A 23,607-nucleotide genomic window follows, 5' to 3' on the forward strand; every position below is an offset into this window, starting at 1 on the left:
TCAGGCTGTGTTTTTGATGGTTGATTTACTTTTTTAATACAAAATTAAACAGCTCTCCTCCAATACAGATTACTCATCAGGCAAGCCTTTCAAACAGGCATTCTTCTGACACACAACTGCTGAGGTAATTCACGTCTAGAGCCACGGGCAGATTACAGCCCTCGGACAGCTCGAGACAGCCAGAGAATATTAAGAAAGCCAGCAAATGACAAGTGGAAAATTAGATGGCATGGTACGGGGGTGTGAAGCACCTGCATGGCACTCACCAGTCGGTCCAAGCTGGTGCCAGCAGCTGTGGTTGGCCTCTCCTCTGGGTTGTAGGGTCTGAAACGAGCGGTGAAAGAGCTTTCAGAGGCGGAGCGAGCGGTGCGGCCCTGGGCAAGAGTCTTTGGCTGGCCACATCCCTGGAAAACCTAGGCAAGGGAAGGAAAGAGGGTTATGAAATGGGAGCTCACAAGAACCTCCCTTCTCCAGGCTCCAGTCCAGCCCCTGCCCAAAGTAATATCTGTTTTCTATCGACTTGAAAGGGCATTAAAGAAAAAGCCCTGAGGAGGATAGGGAAATAAAACACACTGGAAGAAGCCCAAGTGTCCTCTTGGCCCTTTTACCTTCTGAGACACCTGCATGCTGTTTTCTTGCATGTTCATGATTGCATCTGAAATCTTCACATCAATAGGGTCCATGACTGCCTCGATGTTGAAGGGACCCTCCAGCCTCTCTGCTACCAGCAGCATTGAATCTAAAGCATAGAGAGGAACAAAGGCTCTTAATGGAGAAGCTTCAAGGAGAACAGATAACAATGATGACCCTGTGTCAACAGACTCCAGCACCCGAAGGGGCTCCAGGAGAGCTGGGGAGGGACTTCTTACAAGGGGTGGTAGTGACAGGGTAAGGGGCAATGGCTATGAGCTGGGAGAGGGGAGACTGAGACTGGAGATGAGGAAGAAATCGTGGTGAGATGCTGGAACAGGTTGCCCAGGGAGGCTGTGGTTGCCCCCTCCCTGGAGGTGTTCAAGGCCAGGCTGGATGAGGCCTTGAGCAAGCTGGGCTGGTGGGAGGTGTCCCTGCCCATGGCAGTAGGGTTGGAAAAAGGATGATGTTTAAGGTCCCTCTCAACCCAAGCCATTCTATGACATTAACCACCATGACTTCACCTCTGAGCAGTGTGCATCCTCCAGCCAACTTTGCTCTGTTCCCAGAGCCTACAGCTTCACCAGGCACTTGAATGCTGCCAGCACCGAGCCACAGGCTCACATACATCAAAAGCTACCTTGAATGAGGGCGACTCATTGCAGCCTGCCAGGAGGCAGCCTGTAATCATCTCCTCCCATCAGAACAAGCATTACTAACACCCTCCTCTCTCCATGCTCCTTTGGTAAAGGTTGCCTTGTGTCATTTGTTTTTCAAGACTGCTTTCACAGAATCACAGAATGTTAGGGGTTGGAAGGGATCTCCAGAGAACATTGAGTCCAACCTCCCTGTCAGAACAGGTCACTCAGGAATGTGTCCAGGCAGGTTTTAGAGAAGAAGACTCCACAATCTCTCTGGGCAGCCTGCTCCAGGCATCCAGCACCCCCACAGCAAAGATGCTTTCCCTCATGTTGAGGTGGAACTTGCTGTGTTTCAGTTTGTGCCTGTCGTCCTTTGTCCTATCACAGAGCACCACTGCAAAGAGGTTCTTCACCCCCACCCCTCAGATATTGATAGACATTGATTAGATCCCCTCTCAGTCTTCTCTTCTCCAGACTAAGCAGCCCTAGATCTCTCAGCCTTTCAAAGACACCAGCTTCCTCATCCTGATCTGGAATATAAGACAGCAGTGTGAAAAGACCCAAGATCCTCATCTCTACCATCTCTCCCTCACGGAAAGCTGCAGGCTTTGCCATGCTTGGGGAGGCCAAGGGATTGCACCTTCTGGCATCAGATGGACAATCTGCATGAGAGAGAATGTGTGAGACCAGGGTAAAGGCTGTGCACTGATGATATGGTTGGCACTTCTCTAGGCAAGGGGGTGGAAAAGTCAACACTGGGTCACCTCCTCCTGTGCCAACATGCATGTCCTCATCAAATACATCCTTAAACACAGCAGCTACTCAACAGCCACTGCTGCTTCTGGGCAATTATTGCTGGCATTGCATTAAAGCCCCCTCTCTGGTTCCCACCCTCTAGAGGGTGCCTCCAGGCACATGCTTGGTGCAAAGCACTCGTCTCAATCCTTATTTAATGTTGGTTTTCACAGTGGTCCCTCAATCCCAAGGCACCCTCTTTGCTGGTCACCCCTCCTGCATCACTTCAGGAGAAATGGAGTGGGACTTCTTCCAAAGGCTTGTAGTGACAGGACAAGGGGCAATGGCTTCAGGCTGGAAGAAACTCAGTTTAGATGAGACATTAGGAAGAAATTATTCACCAGGAGGGTGGTGAGGCACTGGAAAAGGTTGCCTAGAGAAGTTGTGGAGGCTCCAAGCCTGGAAATGTTCAAAGCCAGGTTAGAAGGAGCCTCGAGCCACCTGGTCTAGTGGAAGATGTCTCTGCCCATGACAGGAGGGGTAGAACTAGATGATCTTTAATACTCCTTCCAACCAAACCCATTTCATGATGCTCTTCCATAAACTCATCATTTTCCAGTTGCATTTAATTGTTCAGTTTTTCCTAGCCTGCATGACACAGGAGGCCAGGGCACCACAGCCCCTCTGGCCTTAAGGACACCCTTCTCCTGAGGAGCTCCACCCTTGCTCCCAAGGCTAGGCCTGTTCCCTTCCATTAAGGAAAAAAGGGTGTTTCAGAGTCAGACCATTAATTTCCCTTGAAAAGTGTTTCTCATGACATTCCTCCTCCTCCTAATTGCAGAAGATAGTTTTAACAAGCAGAAAACCTCTGTGATGCATTAGGAGTGTAGCCAGCAAGTCAAAGGAGGTTCTCCTTCCTCTCTATTCTGCCCTAGTGAGACCACATCTGGAGTACTGTGTCCAGTTCTGGGCTCCCCAGATCAAGAGGGACAGGGAGAAAGCACAACAGAGGCTATGAAGATGACGAAGGAATTTGAACATCTGTCTGATGAAGAAGGGCACAGAGACCTGCGGCTGTTTAGTCTGGAGAAAAGCAGCCTAAGAGGATGTGAAGAAGAGGCCAGGCTCTTTTCTGTGATGCCCTGTGACAGGACAAGGGGTGATGGATACAAACCGGAACAAAGGAATATCCACCACAATGAGGAAAAATTTCTTCGGTGTGAGGGTGCTGGAGCCCTGGAGCAGGCTGTCCAGAGAGGTTGTGGAGTCTCCTTCTTTGGAGACTTTCAAGACCCACCTGGATGCCTTCCTGCATGATCTGCCCTGGGTGACTCTGCTCTGGCAGGAGGATGATGTCCAGAGGTCCCTTCCAACCCCTACCATTCTGTGATTCTACGATTCTGTGGGCTCCAGCTGCCTCTTAAAGCCCTATGAAGATATTCCACATACTGAACCATTTAGCTATAGCTCTGCCTTAGGGCCTGAGCCATGTTAAACCACACTCAAAACTCCACAAACTGATGGCAAATACACAATTAAGGACAGGTTGCCCAGGGAGGTGGTTGAGGCCCCATCCATGGAGATACTGAAGGAGAGGCTCAACAGGGCTCTGGGCAACCTGATCTGGTTGAGGATGTCCCTGCTGACTGCAGAGGGGGTTGGACTGGATGAGCTTTGGAGGTCCCTTCCAGCCTGGACCCTTCTCTGATTTATAATAATGATAATGATGATGATGATGATAATAATAATAATAAAGTATAATAATAAAAAAGTATAATAATAGTAATGTCAATAGTAGCAATAATAATAATAGTTCTAGCAATAGCAACAATAACAATATAATAATAACAATAATAATAACAATAATAGCAGCAACAATAATAATGCTAATAATAATACCAGCGTCCATTAATAATAATAACAACAACAACAATAATAGCATCCAATATCAAAACCCCTACATGAACTACAGATAATAATAGTAATAAAAAAATAATATCAGCATCCAACACCAAAATCCCTACATGAACTGCTGCTAATAATAATAATAATAATAATTTTTGGATTTTGGTGTTGGATGCTGATAATAATAATTATTATTATTATTATTATTATCAGCATCCAACACCAAAATCCCTACATGAACTGCAGATAATACTAATACTAATAAAAAAATCAGTATCCAACACCAAAACTCCTACATGAACTGCAGATAATAATGATATTAATACTACTAATAAAAAGATATCAGCATCCAACACCAAAACCCCTACATGAACAGCAGATACTACTACTACTACTAATTATAATAATAAAACCAATATCAGCATCCAACACCAAAACCCCTACATGAACTGCAGATACTACTACTACTACTAATTATAATAATAAAACCAATATCAGCATCCAACACCAAAACCCCTACATGAACTGCAGATGCCTTCCTAGCCTGTAAATCTACTTTTTAAAGACAACTCAACAGCTGGAAGATTTTCTGGGTGTTACTTCAAGGTCTATCAATCAACCCATCCTAAAAACCACCTCAGCCAGGACCCCTGCAGCTCAGCCAAAGGTGCCAGCCCTCAGGGAATGAACCCCAGGAGGAGCTGGAACCCCTCATCCTGCAGCAGCAGTGATGGAACTGGTGCAGGGCATGGCTGGAATGTAGCCATCAGGGACTCCAAACAGGTCCAAACTATGTGCATTTAAGAAAAAAAAAAAAAAAAGAGAGAAGGGAAAAGGAAAAAAAAAAAGAAGGTAATAACAAATGAAACAAAGAGTCTTAGACTGTATTGTGGTGGGCTCCAATAAAGTGATGCTTCAAATCTCTGAGTAATGACTGCTAGCATGAATATACCATTGTGCCAGAGGGGGGAGAAAAAATGCTTTTGATGTGCTACCAAATGGAGACTTTTGTAAACAAGTGGAGCACAACTTAAACGTGTTCATCATTGTCAAAGCTGCCTTTTTTTTTTTTTTTTGGGGGGGGGGAAGGGGAGGAGGAGAGGAAAGTTTCAAGCACGTAAAGAACATCCCCGGTGCGGTTTGCAGGAAGCCTCCTTGGCTTCAAATAAAAAAAAACAGGGGGAAGAGACAGATCAGAAAAACACCACCACCCTCCCCTCCCCCCAGAAAAATAATTATGAAGAGACAGATAATAAAACACACCAAATGCAGAGGGGGGGTTGGGTTGTTTTGATACTTGGTTGTTGCGTTTTGGAGCTGTTTTGGTTTTTTTTCTTTTTTTTAAAGAAGAAAATTCATTCCGTTTTGTAACTTACTTCAATTCTCCGAGCAGCCAGGGGAAGGCTGCAGATCAATAAAGTGTTTGTGAGAGACTGAAAGGAAACATAAACCCCAATTCTTCTGGCTGTTTGGCGTCTTTGTAAACTTTGAGCCTCGCAGGGCCATCCACAAGACCATGGGAATGTAGAGCGAATTGGGCCCTTTGTTAGCGGGGGTGCCATGGCGTTCCCTGTATCACAGCCCAGGAATGCAGCCCCTGCTTTGACTGCCCAGAGAGAAAATGCATGAGGCCTCCAGCAGAGATGCCAGAGCTGCCCAGGAAAAGATAAGGAAAGCAATAATTGCCCCTTGGAGCAGATATTCGGCTGGAGATCTTCAGGAACCGGGCTTGATACTGATAGGAGCAGTAAATAAAATCGACTTTCGTTTTTGACAAGGACTTGGGACAAGGGCTTGAAGCAACAGGACTTCTGACAAGGGCTGGTAGTGACAGGACAAGGGGAAATGGCTTTGAGCTGGGAGAGGGGAGATTGAGACTGGAGATGAGGAAGAAATTCTTTTGAGTGAGGATGGGGAGACACTGGAACAGGTTGCCGAGGGGGTTATGGATGCTTCCTCCCTGGAGGTATTCAAGACCAGGCTGGATGAGACCTTGAGCAAGCTGGGCTGGTGAGGAGGTGTCCCTGCCCATGGTAGAAGGGTTGGAACTGGATGATCTTTAAGGTCCCTTCCAACCCAACCCAACCCATTCTGTGATTCTATGATTCATTAAGAATTTGGGGGGTGGGGGGGTGAGAGTATAGGGAGGACGAGAGGATGGGGAGGACAAGAGGATGGGGAGGACTCCACCTCACCCACATTTATGATTCTGGGGGCAACCTGCAAGCTTCTACCTCCCAGCAGGAGCTGGCTTGGTGTCTCCAGCAGCAGTGGTGTGAGCAGTGATTCCCTCCACCAGCCACATCACAGTCTCACAGTCTCACAGTATATCAGAGGTTGGAAGGGACCTCCAGAGATCATCAGGTCCAACCCCCCTGCCAGAGCAGCATCACTTAGGGTAGTCCACACAGGAATGCATCCAGGTGGGTTTGGAAAGTCTCCAGAGAAGAAGACTCCACAACCTCTCTGGGCAGTCTGTTGCAGTGCTCTGTCACCCTCACTGTAAAGAAGTTTCTCCTCATGCTGAGCTGAAATCTTCTATGTTCAAGTTTGAACCCATTGGTCCTTGTCTTATCACTGTGCACCACCCAAAAGAGCCTGGCCCCCTCCTCCTGACACTCACCCCACATCTGACATTCCTAAGGGCTGGCTTGGGTCCAAGGGGGGAGGCACGCTGCACTAAGACCAGAAACCAAGCTGAGGTACAACTTAGCTCCCAAAAAAGATTTTTCCACCCCTGGCAGAGAGGACTTGACGATAAACATCCATTATCGTGCTCCAACTCTGGTGCAAAATAATTGCTATTTACCAGCCACGGTGAGGTGGCTCAGATCTGCTTCCCAAACAACAACAAACAAGAACAACAGAAGTCTGGCAGAGGGGAAAAAAAAAAAAAAAAAGCACCCTGGCCATTTATTATTACAAACAGCGTGACAAAGACTGTCTCTCCTCCCTGGGATGAGGAGAAAGAAGTGGATTTGGGATGGGGGATGGGGGGAGAACCCCCTGATCCATACCATATAGTGCCATCCCTTAAAGACCCTTTTCCTCCTGCATACATTTGTCCTTGCTAGTGGCATTGAGACAATCCTTGGCGACAAAGCACCTCGCTCTCATGAAGGAAAGCAATTCTTCTGCATTGTGCCACCAATAATCAGAAACCCACATCTTCAGCCTCACTGTCTGACTTGAAGAACAAAAGGCAGTGTGCAGTCTTAACCCCAAGATCTGATTTAAAAGGGGGAGAGGAGGAGGGGGAAGACCTTGACCATTCATTAACAGCCATTTTTTAAAATGTATTTAATTTTTTTCTTAAAAAAAAATCCTTCGCACACAGAGCAGTGCTCTAGCTTTGTACATGGAGCCCTGAATTTTACAGCTTTGAGCAGAGTAAAACCTTTGTGGGAGTTAAAAATAAGAAAAAAAATAAAACAAACCAAAACAAAACATGAAAAGGCAGTGGAGATTAACATTGTTCATTCAGGGAAGCTCCAACAGCCCCCTTTCCCTCACCAGCTTGTTTGAAACAAAAGTATACCCCTCTCTAATTAGTGTGAGGGCAAAAGAAGAGTTAAATCAAAATATAAAGAAAATTCAAAGTGGTCAAATTCAAAAGAGGAGATGGTTAAATGGGAGGAGAGAGTCCAAGTCAGACATTATTTTATGCAACTTTAAATGGTACTTTGCAGAAGTAAAGAAGTATAAAGCCTTCTTGTCTCAAAAGAAAACCCCAAACCCTTACAAGTTTGACACCCCAGTTGGGAAAAGCTTTACATAAGTGACTTCCATATAGCCCCACCACACATGTGCGTGAATATTTTATACACCCCCCTCCCCCCAACTTCACACACCCTTGCAGCATTCTCCAATTTAACTCTCACTAGGTCCAAAATCTGGTGCTGACAGGTAATAAAACATCAGTGGCAGAACTGAGTACTTAAACCCTTGATGCAAGAGAGCATCAAGCACATATGCAGGTGGGATTTTGGTGCTGTTGTGGAGTGACTTGGGCATTTTTTTACTTTTTTGTTTATATATTTGAACCTTTAACCACACACACACACACAGAGGATATTCACGACACATGCCCTGCCTCAAACACCAGATCTGCTTAACTGACTTTGCCTCAAGTGGCAAACTGAGATAGAACCCAAAATCCAGAACATAAACAGCACCTGTTCCATTACTGAACTCACAAACTCTAATTAAACTTCAGCCTCCATACTCCACTGCAAGAACCAACCCAGAGCACAAGAACCAAACACTGCCAAAGAAATGTAAGCTTAATGCCAGGCTGAAGTGACGAAGCAAGCAATGGGCAAGAAGCCCCTTGCGGGAAGGAAGCACTGCAAGGAGAGCACTGCTTTATTTTTGTTTTTTTTTTTTTTGGCATTGCTTAATAATCTTAATTATTGTCTGCAGCCAGCCCCTGCTCAGCCTGGTGCAACAGGGGCTCGCTGGCTTCCCCCGAGGTTGGTTTTTAGCTGCATACCACCTACAGCAATTAGCTGCTTGTGCTTTTGTCTGTTTTCTGGCATTATGCCCTTCCCTTTCATGGGATTCCTCTTTTCTACTTGGACTAGATGCTTGTAAGTCTCCTGGCTTTGAGCTATTTCAGCAACAATTGTAGCTGAAATACTTAATATTCTCATGAGAGAGATGGTTGGGAGGAATGAGGTTGGGGGGCTGGAGGGTGGTGTCAGCCTCGCAGAGAATGACTTGGGAACAGAATTTAGTGTCACATTTAACTCCCTTTATGGAATGCACAGGCCAAAAAGGAAAAGGAAAGGAAAAAAAAAAAAAGCTTTCTGAAAATAATAACCCTGCACACATCTAGTTGGCATGGGCAGCAAAGTGAAAAGGCAGCACACAAAGCAGGGGAACACAAGTTCAAAGATTTCAGTCCAGCCTGAAATGACAGTTAAGCAGCAATTTCCCTTCTTTTTTTTCCCTTTAAGTGAATTTTCTTTCTAATGGTCTTTTTTTTTTTTCCCCTTCATGAGTGGGATGGGAAGAGCACCACAGCCTTGTCAGCAGTGGCAGATGCTCCACAAGTGCACCTCATGACATATTAAGTGGAGTGAAGCCACTGCTTGCCATGGCTGCTGGGTCACAGGAAAATCAAAGCTCCTGGAAAAGGAGTGCAAAGGAAAACTCTTCACATCATCTACTTCAATCTCTGCTGAGCCTTGACCCATGGCAGAACTTCACACCTCAGCCTAAATTTCATGTATCAGGTAATAATGTTTATAGAATTGGTTCAGTTGGAAAAGACCTCTAAGATCATTGAGTCCAAACATCAACCCACCACCACCACAGCCACTAAGCCATGTCCCACAGTGCCATGGCCACACATTTCTGGAACACCTCCGGGGATGGGGACTCCACCACCTCCCTGGGCAGCCTCTTCCAATCTCTCACCACTCTTTTTCCTAATATCCAACCTAAACCTCTCCTGGTTCAACTTGAGGCCATTTCCTCTCATTCTACCACCTATACTAGGGAGAAGAGCCCAACCCCCACCTCATTCTAACCTCCTCTCAGGGAGCTGTAGAGAGCAATGAGGTCTCCCCTCAGCCTCCTCTTCTCCACACTAAACACCCCCAGCTCCCTCAGCTGCTCCTCCCCAGCCCTGTTCTCCAAACCCTTTGCCAGCTTTGTTACCCTTCTCTGGACCTGCTCCAGCACCTCAATATTTTTCTTGGAATGAGGAGCCCAAAACTGACCCCAGTATTTGAGATGTGGCCCTACAAAAGCACAGAAGAGCAGGAAACAGGAGGAAGAGGATGGCAAAAGCACTTACCCAGTGGTACATTAAGGCTGATCAACATTTCCAAAAGGTGGTGGACAAGTGCCAAATGAGCTGTTTAAAGACAGACTCAGACACACATCCCATTCAATTCCTTAAATGTAAAACACAGACCTACAGCTTTCCCTAAACATTTCCAGGCTACTGAGAAAGCAAGCTGGCTTTGGGAGGACAGCTGTATGGTGACAATGATTTAGAAGGAGCAGCATGGAAAGAATGGCTTGCACATATGCTTGGTTCAGTAAGAAGGGACACTCCAAGCCTACACACCCATGGCAGCTCCATCCTCCTAAAGCTTGTTACAGCAGGTCACTGACACAACAGAAGTCTCACTTACTCTGCTCTGGTGAGACCCTACCTCGAATGCTGCATCCAGTTCTGGGTGCCCCCAGCATAAGAAGGACATGAAACTGTTGGAGCAAGTCCAGGGGAGGACCACAAGGATGATCCAAGGGGTGGAGCACCTCTGCTGTGAGGATAGGCTGAGGAAGCTGGGGTTGTTCAGCCTGGAGAAGATTCTGGGGGGACCTTATAGATGCTATTCAGTACCTGAAGGGAGCTACAGGAAAACTGGAGAAGGACTTTTAGGGTGTTGGGTAGTGATAGGACTAGGGGGAATAGATCCACGCTAGAGAAGGGGAGATTCAGATTGGATGTTAGGAAGAAGTTCTTCCCCATGAGGGTGGTGAGACAGTGGAACAGGTTGCCCAAGGAGGTGGTAGAAGCCTCATCCCTGGAGGTTTTTAAGACCAGGCTGGATGTGGCTCCAAGCAACCTGATCTAGTGGAAAATGTCCCTGCCTTTGGCAGGGGGGTTGGAACTGGCTGATCCTTGAGGTCCCTTCCAATCCTGACAGTTCTGTGATTCTATGACTTTTCATAAGGGTGCCTACAGACAGGACAAGGGGGAATGGATTTCAGCTGAGGAAGAGCAGGGTTAGACTGGATCCTAGGAAGAGGTTCTTCAGCAGGAGCGTGGTGAGACTCTGGAACAGGTTGCCTGGAGTGGTTGTGAATGCCCTGGAGGTACTCAAGGCCAAGATGGATGAGGCCTTGAGCAACCAAGTCTAGTTCAGAGGCATCCCTGCCCATGGCAGTGGGGTTGGAGTAGATGACCTCTGAGATGATGTCAGAGCCCCACCCAGCCTGGACCTGGAGGTTTTTGCAGCCAGGCTGGATGTGGCTGTGAGCAACCTGCTGTAGTGTGAGGTGTCCCTGCCCATGGCAGGGGGGTTGGAACTGGCTGAGCCTTGAGGTCCCTTCCAACCCTGACAGTTCTATGATTCTATGATCTATAAGGTCCCTTCCAACCTCAGCCATTCCCTGACTTATTTAGAAACTAAGGTGAAGAGCACCAAGGTGTGCTGTATACAAAGGTGTGGGAGGAAAAGGCACCCACAGGCACCTAAAGAACCTGCCACAGATCAGCGGGGCCGCATCCAGCAGCCATTCGGGTGAGGGACACAGCATCAACATCCACTCACACGCAGCTTGAACAGCTTGAACTGCCTTTGCCTTACCCATAAAGATATTCCACTCAGCATCCAAGTCCCCCTGGTTGGCCAAGCAGCCTCTCATGACATTGAAGCAGTAGTTGTAGCAGGGCTTCACCGAGAGCAGCCCGCGGCAGTGCGGGCAGTACATCATCTTCAGCAGCGCTCGCGTGCCCTGCGGCGTGGGGTTCACCTGCAGCAGGACAAAGAGGGAAGGAGGAGGGAATTAGCCCTTGGTCACAAAAGCAAAACACTCCCCACACTTGTCCCTGGGTGGGTGGGATCAGAGGTGTGCAGAGGAGACCAGGAAGATGATGAGAGGGCCGGAGTGCCTCTCCTACAAAGCCAGGCTGAAAGGAGTTGGGATTGTTCAGCCTGGAGAAGAGAAGGCTCCAGGGAGACCTTAGAGCTGCATTTTAGTATCTGAAGGGGACCTACAGGAAGGCTGGGGAGGGACTGTTCAGGAGGGCCTGTGGGGACAGGATGAGGAGCAATGGTTTGAAACTGGAGCAGGGGAGATTGAGGTTGGACATCAGGAAGAAGTTCAGCACAATGAGACACTGGAAACAGGTTGCCCAGGTGGGTGTGGAGACCCCATCCCCATCCTTGGAGACATTCAAGGTCAAACTTGATGGGGCCCTGAGTAACTCCATCTGTTTGGAGGTGTCCCAGCTCACTGCAAGGGAGGCTGGACAAGATGACCTTCTAGGGTCCCATCCAACCTGCTGCATTCTATGACTCTGTGAGATGCAGTGGGATAAGGCATCGCTGTCCAGTTGGAGCAGATGAGGTGGTTCAGTTCACCTCCTTGGGTGTACCTGCCACTCCAGGGAGCATGGGAGGTCTCCACCTCTGCAAAAACTGCAACGCACCTTGTGTACTGTGGGACCCCTCCCCAGGCTGCAGGGACAAGCACCCAGGGAGGCCATGCAGCTCTGAAGACCAGGGAAGGTGGATAAGAAGCAAGCAAGCCAAGAGGCATGATGCGAGGCTGTGCTGCCCAAGCCCTGCTGCAAACACAGGCTAACACCAGGATTGCTCAGGAAAAAGTGGCCAAGATGGTCCCAAGCCTGCTGCTATCCCCATACTACATCTACCCAGAGTGTGCCCTCCTCCTCCTCAGCACTGAGGCTCCTCCTGGACAATCGCCCAGCAGGGCTCTCGGGCAGAGAGAGCAGCTCCTTTATTTCATGTCCAACTCCTGCACCACAGCATTTACATGACAGACACCCAGGGTCATTCACACTCAGCACTCAGCATGCTGAGAAAGCCTGCTCCCCACACCCAAAGGAGCTGGCAGCTCCAGCCCCACAGCCCAGGAAAAGCCAGGAGGCCCCTTGAAGCCGAGGTGCATCTGCTGCCTGCGCAAGCAGAGCTATCTGCAGCAGGGACGTCACCCTCTGAGCCTTCCATGAGGCCATTCTCCAAAGTGACTCATGGTCAGTCATGTTTGATTCACTCTCTGGCCCAGCTTCAAAACACTCATTGAAACCATTTCCACCCAGCTGGGCTGAGGACCATTAACTCTAACTCCATGTACTGGTGGTGAGCCTGTGGTGGGTCCCTCTAAGGCACTAAGCTCCCTCAAGAGCAAGGGGAAGTGTTAATTAGCCACACTTGAACACAGCAAATGAAGATGGGATCAGAGATGGAGTAACAAAAGAGAAGCAGTCTCTGGTGGTTTAGGCAATGCACTTGAGGCTTCTTGCAAGGCATTTATGGAGGGCACTCTAAGTTATGGTCTAAGGCTGTGCTGAAGGAGGAGACAAACACAGCCCCAAGGAAGACAGAAGCCATTCACTGCAAACGGCCTGCTGGAGCTGTGGAAAACAACTTCATGGCAGAGAGGATGACAGGACTGGATGGAGATAATTGTATGCAAGGCAGACCTGATACCACACACACACACAGAGGACCTCAGCTAGGGCAAAGCCTTCCTCAGCACCAGGGCTATGGAGAAACTGAATCTTAGAATCACAGAATGTTAGGGGCTGGAAGGGACCTCTGGAGAGAGAGTCCAACCCCCCTGCCAGAGCAGGATCACCTAGAGCAGGTTGAACAGGATGGCATCCAGGCAGCCTTTGAATGACTCCAGAGAAGGAGACTCCACCACCTCTCTGGGCAGCCTGATTCAGTGCTCCACCACCCTCAATGTAAAGAATTTCCTCCTCATGTTTAGATGGAACTTCCTATGTTCAGGTTTGTGCCCATTGCCTCTTGTCCTGAACATGATCTTCTGGTGCAAAAACCTGTTGGCAGCACAGGAAAGTAGAAGACAACAGATTTCAACAAAAAGAAACCAGAAACCCCCCACTACATGCAGGCCTTGAGCAACCTGCTCTAGGAGGAGGTGTCCCTGCCTATGGCAGGGGCGTTGGAACTGGATGATCTTTAAGGTCCCTTTCAATTCACAGCATTCTGTGATTCCATGATGATAATCAGGATGGCTTTGCTAATAACATCAGTAGATTTTTGAACCCTCTTCTGAGAAGAGATGACACAAAAATCAGTCGTGCTCATGAGAGCTCCACAAAGGCCATGGTGTCTCTGCAGCAGGCAGGGGAGCTGGTTAGAAAGACAGCAGAACAATTTTCTGCAGCAGCTGGAGCTCAGTGCTGCTGTTTGCTGGGCCAGCAATGCTAATCATGGATACAAACCTGAAGGTTTCACCTCAAGATGAGGAGAAACTGCTTTACAGTGAGGGTGATGAAGCACTGGAGCAGGCTGCCCAGGGGGGTTGTGGAGTCTCCTTCCCTGGAGACCTTCAAACCCACCTGGATGTGTTCCTGTGCAGACTACCCTGGGTGACCCTGTTCTGGCAGGGGGGTTGGACCTGATGATCTCTGGAGGTCCCTTCCAACCTCTTACATTCTGTGGCTCTGTGACACAGGGACACATCGACTCACCCAAGCTGCTCTCCAGGTCTTTGGGTTCTGTAACCAGGAATCTCAGTTCAATCACAGAATCTCTAAGGTTGGAAAAGACCTCCTCAGATCATCAAGTCCAACCATCAATTCAACAGCACACATGTACCAAAGTGTGTCCAACAAGGGGGAGTCCACCACCTCCCTGGGCAACCTGTTCCAGTGTTCCACCATCCTCATAGTAAAGAGCTTCTTCCCAATGTCTAATCTAAATCTACCCAGCTCTAGTTTCAAACCATTGCCCTTCATCCTGTCATCACAGGTGCTTGTAAAAAGTCCCTTCCCAGCTTTTCTGTAGCCCCCTTCAGGTACTGGAAGGCCACTGTAAGAGCCCTCTTCTCTGGAGGTCCCTTCCAACCTCTTAACACTTTGTGATTCTGTGATTCAGACACCTCTTTACCCTACTCTTTTGTCTGCACAGAGCCTGTTTGGCTGAGCAAAAGGAGACCCAACATAGAAAGCTGTTTGTGGTGGCTGGGAGAAGCTGTTTCAGAGGCTCCAGAGCCATGCAGGCACACATCTATAGATCTGGAAGGAAAGCACAGCAGGAGCAGGAGCCCCAGCAGAAAGCTCCCTGTTGGGGCAGCGTGGCTTTAAAGCAGAGCTAGTTCAGGCCCTGGGAAGAGCTGGAGCAACACAAACCAGCTACAGCAGATGATTTATGGTTGGAAAACTGCAAGCAGACAAATGTAAAGGTATCATCTGCCATCCAGATGGTGCAGGCCTTGCATAACAAAAAAAGGGCTGGGGGAAGGGAGGTAAGAGGGAATGAAATAACATCTCACACCCAGAGACAGAGCTCTGAAGGATGTCCCAAGATTAATAATTCAGTTGTTTCTCTGATAAAAAGCTCTTCCTGAGTCACTTGGTGCTAGGTGCCAGGAACCACCACACCTAGTCCTGAGGCTTAGCAGCAGATTCTGGCTGTCCTAGGAGTGGTCTGCACAAAGGAGTGGTTTGCATGCTCCTTGGGAAGAAAACTGGGAAAATGTGGAGAGCACCAGCCAGGTGCTAGAGCAGTTTGAAGAGGAATGAGGAACAGGAGAAGGAACAGGAACAGGAAGCCCAGTCCTGTCATGGAACCATACAACTGTGGAGGTTGGAAGAGACCTTTGAGATCATCAAGTCCAAGCTCACCTACAGCTCACAATCCACCACTGCTACTAAGCCACTAACCCACATTCCTCAGCACCACATCCATGCACCTCCAGGTGCACCACCCCCCTGGGCAGCCTGGAACAGTGCCTGAGAACCCTTTCACAGTCTCACAGTGTATCAGAGGCTGGAAGGCACCTCCAGAGATCATTGAGTCCAACCCCCCTGCCAGAGCAGCATCACTTAGGGTAGTTTGCACAGGAATTCATCCAGGTGGGTTTGGAAAGTCTCCAGAGAAGAAGACTCCACAACCTCTCTGGGCAGCCTGCTCCAGGGCTCTGTCACCCTCACTCTAAAGAAGTTTCTCCTCATGTTGAGCTGAAATCTTCTATGTTCTAGTTTGAACCTGTTGTTCCTTGGCTTATTACTGTGCACCACCCAAAAGAGCCTGGCCCCCTCCTCCTGACCCCCACCCCTCAGCTATTGATAGACATTGATCAAATCCCTCTCAGTCATCTCTTCTTCAGACTAAACAGCCCCAGGGCTCTCAGGCTCTCTTCACAGGGGAGATGCTCAAGTCCCCTAAGCATCCTCCTGGCTCTCCCTTAGATTCTCTCCAGCAGTTCTTTGTCTTTCTTGAACTGGGGAGCCCAAAACTGGACACAGTATTCCATAGATTCATAGAACAGTTTCGGTTGGAAGAGACTTTAAAGATCATCCAGTTTCAAGCCCTCCCTGATACAGGCAGGGACACCTAGCCCAGGTTGCTCAAGGCCTTAAACACCTCCAAGGGAGGGGGCATCCACAACCTCCCTGTTCCAGTGTCTCACTACCTTTAGTGTAAAGAATTTCTTCCTAATCTCTAGGCTAAATCTCCTTCCTTTCTGTGAAGACATTTTTTTTTCCTAATATCCAAGGAAAATATCATGGAAAGCTGCAGCTTTATGAAAGGGATTGCATGGCAGCAGGCTGGGAAAAAAAAAAAAAGCCACCCACTCACCCAGCAGTGACCTTCAGGAAGTCACCTTCCCATCTTAGGTTCCAGGGCTCACAGTCCTGCAGCATCCCCCTGCTTTGATATTTCATAGGGGTTCCTCTTTATGAATCCCAGCAGATGCAGGGGAAACTGGAGCTGCTTGCCTGCGTTCCACAGCAGATGATATCACAGTCTCACAGTATCTCAGAGGCTGGAAGGGACCTCAAGAGATCATCAAGTCCAACCCCCCTGCCAGAGCAGGATCACTTAGGGTAGTCTGCACAGGAATGCATCCAGGTGGGGTTTGATATGGGATGGGCACTTGGATTAAGTCCTTTCAACAAAGACCCAGGATGAATGTAAAAGCAAACAGGGTTTTGCTTTCTTCCCCAAGTGAGTTTGTGGCTTTGAGCCCACCAGAGAGCTGATGGCAAAGGGGGTGAGGGAAAGACAAGTCCCAGCCTGCGGTGACTGCTGGACAGAGCAGTAGTGACGGAACTCTCAATATAGGAAGGACATGGAGTTGAGAGAGCAGGTCCAGAGGAGGGCCACAGAAATGATCAGGGGGTTGGAGCCTGCTACGAGGACAGGCTGAGGGAGCCTGGAGAAGAGAAGGCTCTGGGGAGATCTAATAGCAGCCTGCCAGTACCTGAAGGGGGCTACAGGAAGGCTGGAGAGAGACTGTTTGCAAAGGCCTGCAGGGACAGGACCAGGGGTGATGGCTTCAAACTAGAGAAGAGCAGAGTTAGACTGGATATCAGGAAGAAGTTCTTCACTATGAGGGTGGTGGAACACTGGAACAGGTTGCCCAGGGAGGTGGTTAGGGACCCTTCCCTGGAGACATTCAAGGTGAGGCTTGATGAGGCCCTGGGCAACCTGATCTAGTTGGGGATGTCCCTGCTGCCTGCAGGGAGGTTGGACTGGAGGACCTTTGGAGGTCCTTCCAGCCTGGACCATTCCCTGATTCTTTAACCCTCAGGCAAGCTCTCAGTTTGCAGTACTGATGCAGGAGGACACTGGGGTAATCCATCAGTCCAGCTCTGGCATTTTTACCATGTCAGAAAGCAGCATGAATGCAGGAGAAGAGCTCAGCTGCGAGGGAGAGAGATGCTTCAGGGAAGATGGTGAGCACTTAGCCCTGGTTACACCAGGGATAGACTCTCAACTGCTGCGTGTGGGTGCAGTGAGAACCTCACTCCCTCGCCAGGGGCCCGTGCCCGCTCCAAAGCAGCTCTGGAGCTGTCAGTGGGATGTGCCATATGCTGCCCTGGCAATTCTTCACAAGCTTTTAATGTCTGCTCTGCCACACCAGGTGCAAGCTCTTAAAACACCATTGCATGTAACAGTAAACCCAGATATGCTTTGTTCTGGGGGGGTGTTTATCTTGGAAAGCAACTCAGATTCAATCAAACTCTACTCTAGAATGACCCTCAAACCCAAATAATCTCTTTCCTAACAAAGCAAAGGTCCCAAACCAAGCTTTATTTGCTGAAGAGGATTTACTCTGGTGGATCTGAGCCCAGGTAGCAGCATGCTGTAGTGCACGCAACATGTGAAAGCTTCTAGGAGAAGTAAATGCACTCCAGCTCCCTCCTTTTATCTTGTGAAATTTATTTCCTTTCCATGGCACTCCACACCACCCCAGCAATCCATCACCCTGCAGCTTCATCATGTAAATCACAATTTGTCCCTATCTATGGACTTTCTCAAAGGTGAAGATTAAAAGCTGCTAACAGATGTGTTTGGGCACCAAGTCTTCACACTCGCATTGAACTCGCTCCTTAAAAAGCCCAATTCGCACACAAACCACAAAGCCCAAGTGAAAGGCAAACAGTTCTGGGCTTCATTCAAATACTAGGAAGAACTTTTTTAGTCATGGAGTGGTCAGGCATTGGAACAGACTGCCCAGGGAGGTGGTGGAGTCACCATCCCTGGAAGTGTTCAAAAAAACAAGCAGATGTGACACTTTAGGGCATGGTCTCATGATCTTGGAGGTGTTGGGTAGAAGGGGGCATTTGATCTTGGATGGGCTTTTGCATCCTTAATGATCCTATGATTCTATTCTATGATTTCATGTCATATTTGTTAAGGTTCCTCCCCAGCTTCCACTGGCTGGTGAAGGGACAACACCTTCTTGTAAAACTTACATGCTCTTGGTATAATCAACCCTGGGGTTTGTTGGTGCCTTGTCATACCTGTCCCATTGCAGTCTCCCATAAGGGCAGTGGGTCCAGAAGAGGGCCATGAAAATGAGCAGGGGCTTGGAGCACCTCTGCTACGAGGACAGGCTGAGGGAGCTGGGGGTGGTCAGCCTGGAGAAGGGAAGGCTCTGGGAGACCTAATAGCAGCCTGCCAGGACCTGAAGGGAGCTACAAGAAGGCTACAGTGGGACTGTTTCCAAAGGGCTGCAGTGATAGGACAAGGAGCAATGGTTTGAGTAGATTTAGATTGGATGTTACAAAGAAAGAAGTTCTATTCCAGGAGGTTGGTGGAACACTGGAACAAGTTGCCCAGGGAAGTAGTTGAGGCCCCCTTGACTCTGGGGATAGTCAAGGTGAGGCTTGACAAGGCTCTGAGCAACCTGATCTGGTTGAGGTGTCCCTGCTGACTGCAAAGGGGTCGGACTGGCTGACCTTTGGAGGTCCTTTCCAACCCAAACCACTCTACAAAACCCTTTGCCTTGCATCCTTAGCCTTTTCCAACTTGTTGGCAATTGCACATACATGGCTGCATACATTTGGCAGAAACTTCATCCTTAAAGCAGACACCTCTCATGTGAAATGCCTTCTGAACAGCCTCCAACAAAGCCACCACAACTCAAGATAAACAGATCTGTGCACGCAGATCAAGTTCAGAGAAACAACCAGGTTCTTTTTTCCCCCCCTCCTTCCCCAGGCAAGGAATAGGCTGAGGGAGGATGACAGAACTCCCACCAGCTGCCAAAGCCACATTTTATACTCTTTCCCTCTCCCCTCAAGTTAACATTAAGAATGTTAATAGCAACATTTGAAATCCTGTCAGCTTTAATAACTATTTATAATAACACTGATAACTCAGGCTTGCTTCTTCTCCAAGCTTGCACAACAGCAGCGTTGCCATGCCAGCAGCACGGCCACCAGAAAACACAGAAATCCAACAACTGGAGCAGAAACGCAGTGAAACTGCTGCTGATTTTACCTGGGTTCTCTCTGAACCCCAAAACACAACAGCTGAGTAACACTGGATGAGGAAAACTGAAGTGGTCATGGAGGTGTTTGGCAGAAGGTTGATGATCTCAGACGAGGTATCAGGAAGAGAATTTTTTACAGGGAGGGTGGTGAGACACTGGCACAGGTTGCCCTGTTGTGGATTTCCCTTCCCTGGAGGTGTTCCAGGCCAGGCTGGATGAAGCCTTGAGCAGCCTGGGCTGGTGAGAGGTGTCCCTGCCCATGACAGGGGGATTGGAACTGGATGAGCTTTCATGTCCCATCCAACCCAAACCATTCTATGAATCTATAGAACTTAGAGGTCTTTTCCAACCTTAATGATTCTATGAAGGACTAACTTCTCAGTGACACAGAAAGATGGCTTCAGAAACTACCTCCAATGCTGTCCTTCAGGACTGTGGGATGCTGCAGGTGAGCAGCCAATTCAGACAACTGAGGAATCACTCATTTCTGGGACAATCCAACCTTACTTGCATCATTTTTTCCTTCCTGTTCTGCAAGAGCATAATCTTAGAATCATAGAATTGTCAGGGTTGGAAGGGACCTCAAGGCTCAGCCAGTTCCAACCCCCCTGCCATGGGCAGGGACACCTCACACCACAGCAGGTTCCTCACAGCCACATCCAGCCTGGCTGCAAAAACCTCCAGGCATGAGGCTTCCACCACCTCCCTGGGCAACCTGTGCCAGTCTCTCACCACCTTCATGGGGAACAACTTCCTGACATCCAATCTGAATCTACCCATTTCTAGTTTTGTTCATTCCCCCCAGTCCTATCACTCCCTGACATCCTAAAAAGTCCCTCCCCAGCTTTCTTGAAGCCCCCTTCAGATCCTGGAAGGCCACAAGAAGGTCTCCTCGGAGCCTTCTCCTCTCCAGACTGCACAACCCCAACTCCCTCAGTTTGTCCCCTTTGCAGAGGTGCTCCAGCCCTCTTGGCACGTGTCAGTCCAGGCATCCAGCTCCCTGTGGAGCAGAAGATCACTCAGGCAGCTCTTGGTTTGCTTCCCCACCCCAAACATTACAATGAAACTATTTTGGACCTAACTACGCATTTAGGCAATTTTGCTGGCCTGCTGCTAGCACATCAATAATGTAGAAAGCATCTGGTTCAGCCACAGCTTTGGGCCTCCAAGGTCTTGCACAAGGGAGCACGTTTAGCAGTGATCTTTGGGAGCTGCAGGGCTCTGTGATACGTCAGCACTCGCTACCCATGGCGATGTCTGCTGCAGCTTTATCTTGTAGGAGGAAAAGTTCAAGAGTCCAATTCCGCTCCGCTCCCTGCTTGCAGCTTTCACCCCTCCTCTGGATGTGCTGCTGCCAGAGAGCAACAGCAGAGCTACTGGGAAGCACATCATAGAACCACAGCATGCTTTGGGTTGGAAGGGACCTTAAACATCATCCATTTCCAGAATCAGAACTGTGGGTGAGGTGGAGTCCTCCCCAGCCTCTCACCCTCTGCCCCCCACCAGAACCCCCATTTCTAAATGAATCATAGAATTACAGAATGGGTTGGGTTGGAAGGAACCTTAAACATCATCCAGTTCCAACCCCCCTGCCATGGACAGGGACATCTCTCACCAGCCCAGCTTGCACAAGGCCTCATCCAGTCTGGCCTGGAACACCTCCAGGGTGCAGGCATCCACAGCCTCCCTGGGCAACCTGTGCCAGTGTCTCCCCAGCCTCACTGGAAAGAATTTCTTCCTCATCTCCAGCCTAAATCTCCCCTCTTCCAGCTCAAAGCCATTGCCTCTCATCAGTCACTCAACCTGCTCCTTCTTAATAGCTGTTTGTGCTTGACTTCTCCTTGTGCTTGTCCTCCCTGTCAGCAGCCCCTGCCCATGCAGAGCCAAGCGGTTGCCTCCTCCACCAAAACACTTCCAGAGTGCCACCAGGATCTGCATCTCCTGCTCTGGTTGTCCTGAGGACCAAGGTGCCTTTCAAACAAAGCTTGTTCTCCAAAGCACCTCTCTTCTCCCCAGCCCAGAGGCACAGCAGGTAATTAGGAGCATTTTGATTGCTTTAATGAGCCAAACCAATGCCAGCATCTATCTTGGCAGCTACTTCCTTAGCTGTCCCTCACATCATTTTCAAAAGCAGCAGCAGAACCACAGTGCAGGGGGAGTCAAAGAAAGAAAAGGAAATGAGAAAGCAGCCCAGTGGGCTGGAATGCTCCTGCAAGCTGCCATCAGCTCCGAGCCCGCATCCAGGCATGCCCTCAGCCCCTTAAATCCCTGCTGCCTGCTGCTCCAGCATGCTTTGAAGGCTACGCCTAGCACAGCCCCTCAGACGGCTGCAGCTGAAGGCAGATGCAGCCACATTCTTGGCAGGTCTTCTCAGGGTCATCTTTGATGTGGAGAAGTGCTTGGTATTGTTTTCTGCACCAATGTTTGCCCTTGGCACGTGGAAGGCAACGTCCTTGTGCATGGCAGCCCCTCCTCGGTCTGCCCCCCCTGGCTTACAGCTTTGCTGCCTGGACAGCTCTGCTTCTTGAGAGGTGACTCTGCACCACTTCAAAATTGCTCCTTGGCTCTTCTGGCTGTTTCTCAGTTGCCCAAGAAGCAGCAGCATCTGCCCTCACCTTCCCTCAATGCATGCAAGCAGCACATTTCATTTCTGTCACTGCCCTGAGGGGATTTGCCCTTGCCCAAAGGCTGTCCAACTTTGTTAGATGGAGGAATACAAACTTCTTCCTGTAGAAGGACTAAGGTCAAACCAAGGCCAAAAACCATACCAAGGGAGATTGGACCTTTGCTCTCTGACTACATTTTCAGATCCTCAAATAGATATAAGTGTAGCAGGAGCACAACTTTTACTGAAATGGGAGCTCAGGGCCCTAATGTTTTTGGATACAGACCTTAATTCTTTGCTTCATTGCTTTCATCACGGCTTCCCCAAAGCTGGTGTCTGGTCCACATTCAGCATTCATGCCAAAAAAGGCAGAAGCCACAGTTCAGGAGATGCAGCTGGAGGTGTGGGAGCTCCCACAGGTCACAGAATCACAGAATGTTAGGGGTTGGAAGGGACCTCCAGAGATCATCAAGTCCAATCCCCCTGCCAAAAGCAGGATCACCCAAGGTAGTCCACACAGGAATGCATCCAGGCAGGTTTTGAAAGTCTCTAGAGAAGGAGACTCCACAACCTCTCTGGGCAGCCTGCTCCAGGGCTCCAGCAGCCTCAGAGGAAAGAATTGTTTCCTCATGTTGAGGTGGAACCTCCTGGTTTTCAGCTTGTACCTGTTGTTCCTTGCCCTATCACTGGGCACCACCACTAAGAGCCTTTCACCTTCATCCTGACACCCACCCCTCAGGTATTTATAGACATTGATAAGATTCCCTCTCAGCTTTCTCTTCTCCAGACAGAACAGCCCCAGGTCTCTCATTCTTTCTTCACAGGAGAGATGTTCAAGTCCCTAAGTCACCCCTGTAGCTCCCTATTGGACTCTCTCCCTGTCTTGAACTGGGGAGCCTAAAACTGGACACAGTATTCCAGGTGTGGTCTCACCAGGGAAGAGTAGAGGGGAAGGAGAACCTCCCTAGACCTGCTGGACACACTCTTCTTGATGCACCCCAGGATGCTGTTGGCCCTCTTGGCCAGGAGGTCAGCAGTAGGTGGGGGGTTTAGGCAGGTTCAGCAGATCACCTTGTGCTCGATGGATGCCTCGTTAGAGATGAAGTAGCTCAGGACAAAGAGGCTTCAAAAGCCACCAGGCTCTAGCTCCAGCTTTGGAGTGGCCTGGAGTGGAAAAGCAATCACCTGTCCCCTCTCTGTGATTCTCTTTCAGAAACAGATGGAAGAAAATTTCCTCCTTGGATGCATCACAGTTCCTCAGAGAAGAAATGCTGACAGCAAGGAAGCTGAGAACCTCCTTCAGCCACTGCCAACATCTCCAGCAGCTTCCTCTTGGCTAGGAGTGCCTCTTGAGGACAGCAGATGATGAGGTAGGTGTACTAGGAACACACACAAAGCTGTGCTTGATTCCCTATGGCTCCTATCTGTGCTTCCAAGCATTTCTTGGGTACAACTGAAGCTGCTGCCTGCCCTGGACAAAACAGACAGGGTCCAAAGATCCCTTCCAGCAGCCTAGATGCTTTGGTGGCAACTGTTACCTCACGTGGGTTCAGCACACACCTTGTCAGGAAGGTGATTTGGGAGTCTCAAACTCCTGGCAGGTCCTCAAATGATGGGACACAAAGG

At 49.1% G+C, this 23,607-nt stretch overlaps 1 protein-coding gene across 1 annotated transcript in view; it reads right to left on the reverse strand.

The window, feature by feature from the left end:
• The window catches only part of GPC4 (glypican 4), a 107,492-nt gene that overhangs the window by 5,252 nt on the left and 78,633 nt on the right, over window positions 1-23,607 (reverse strand). The window contains exons 4-6 of the mRNA XM_054388620.1: window positions 11,240-11,405; window positions 609-739; window positions 267-413 (exon numbers count right to left, since the gene is read on the reverse strand). Of these exons, the coding sequence (XP_054244595.1) occupies window positions 267-413; window positions 609-739; window positions 11,240-11,405 (444 nt within the window). The remainder of the gene's footprint in view (window positions 1-266; window positions 414-608; window positions 740-11,239; window positions 11,406-23,607) is intronic.

The sequence above is a fragment of the Indicator indicator genome, chromosome 17, assembly GCF_027791375.1.
Source record: "Indicator indicator isolate 239-I01 chromosome 17, UM_Iind_1.1, whole genome shotgun sequence".
In the NCBI taxonomy this organism is placed as follows: domain Eukaryota; kingdom Metazoa; phylum Chordata; class Aves; order Piciformes; family Indicatoridae; genus Indicator; species Indicator indicator.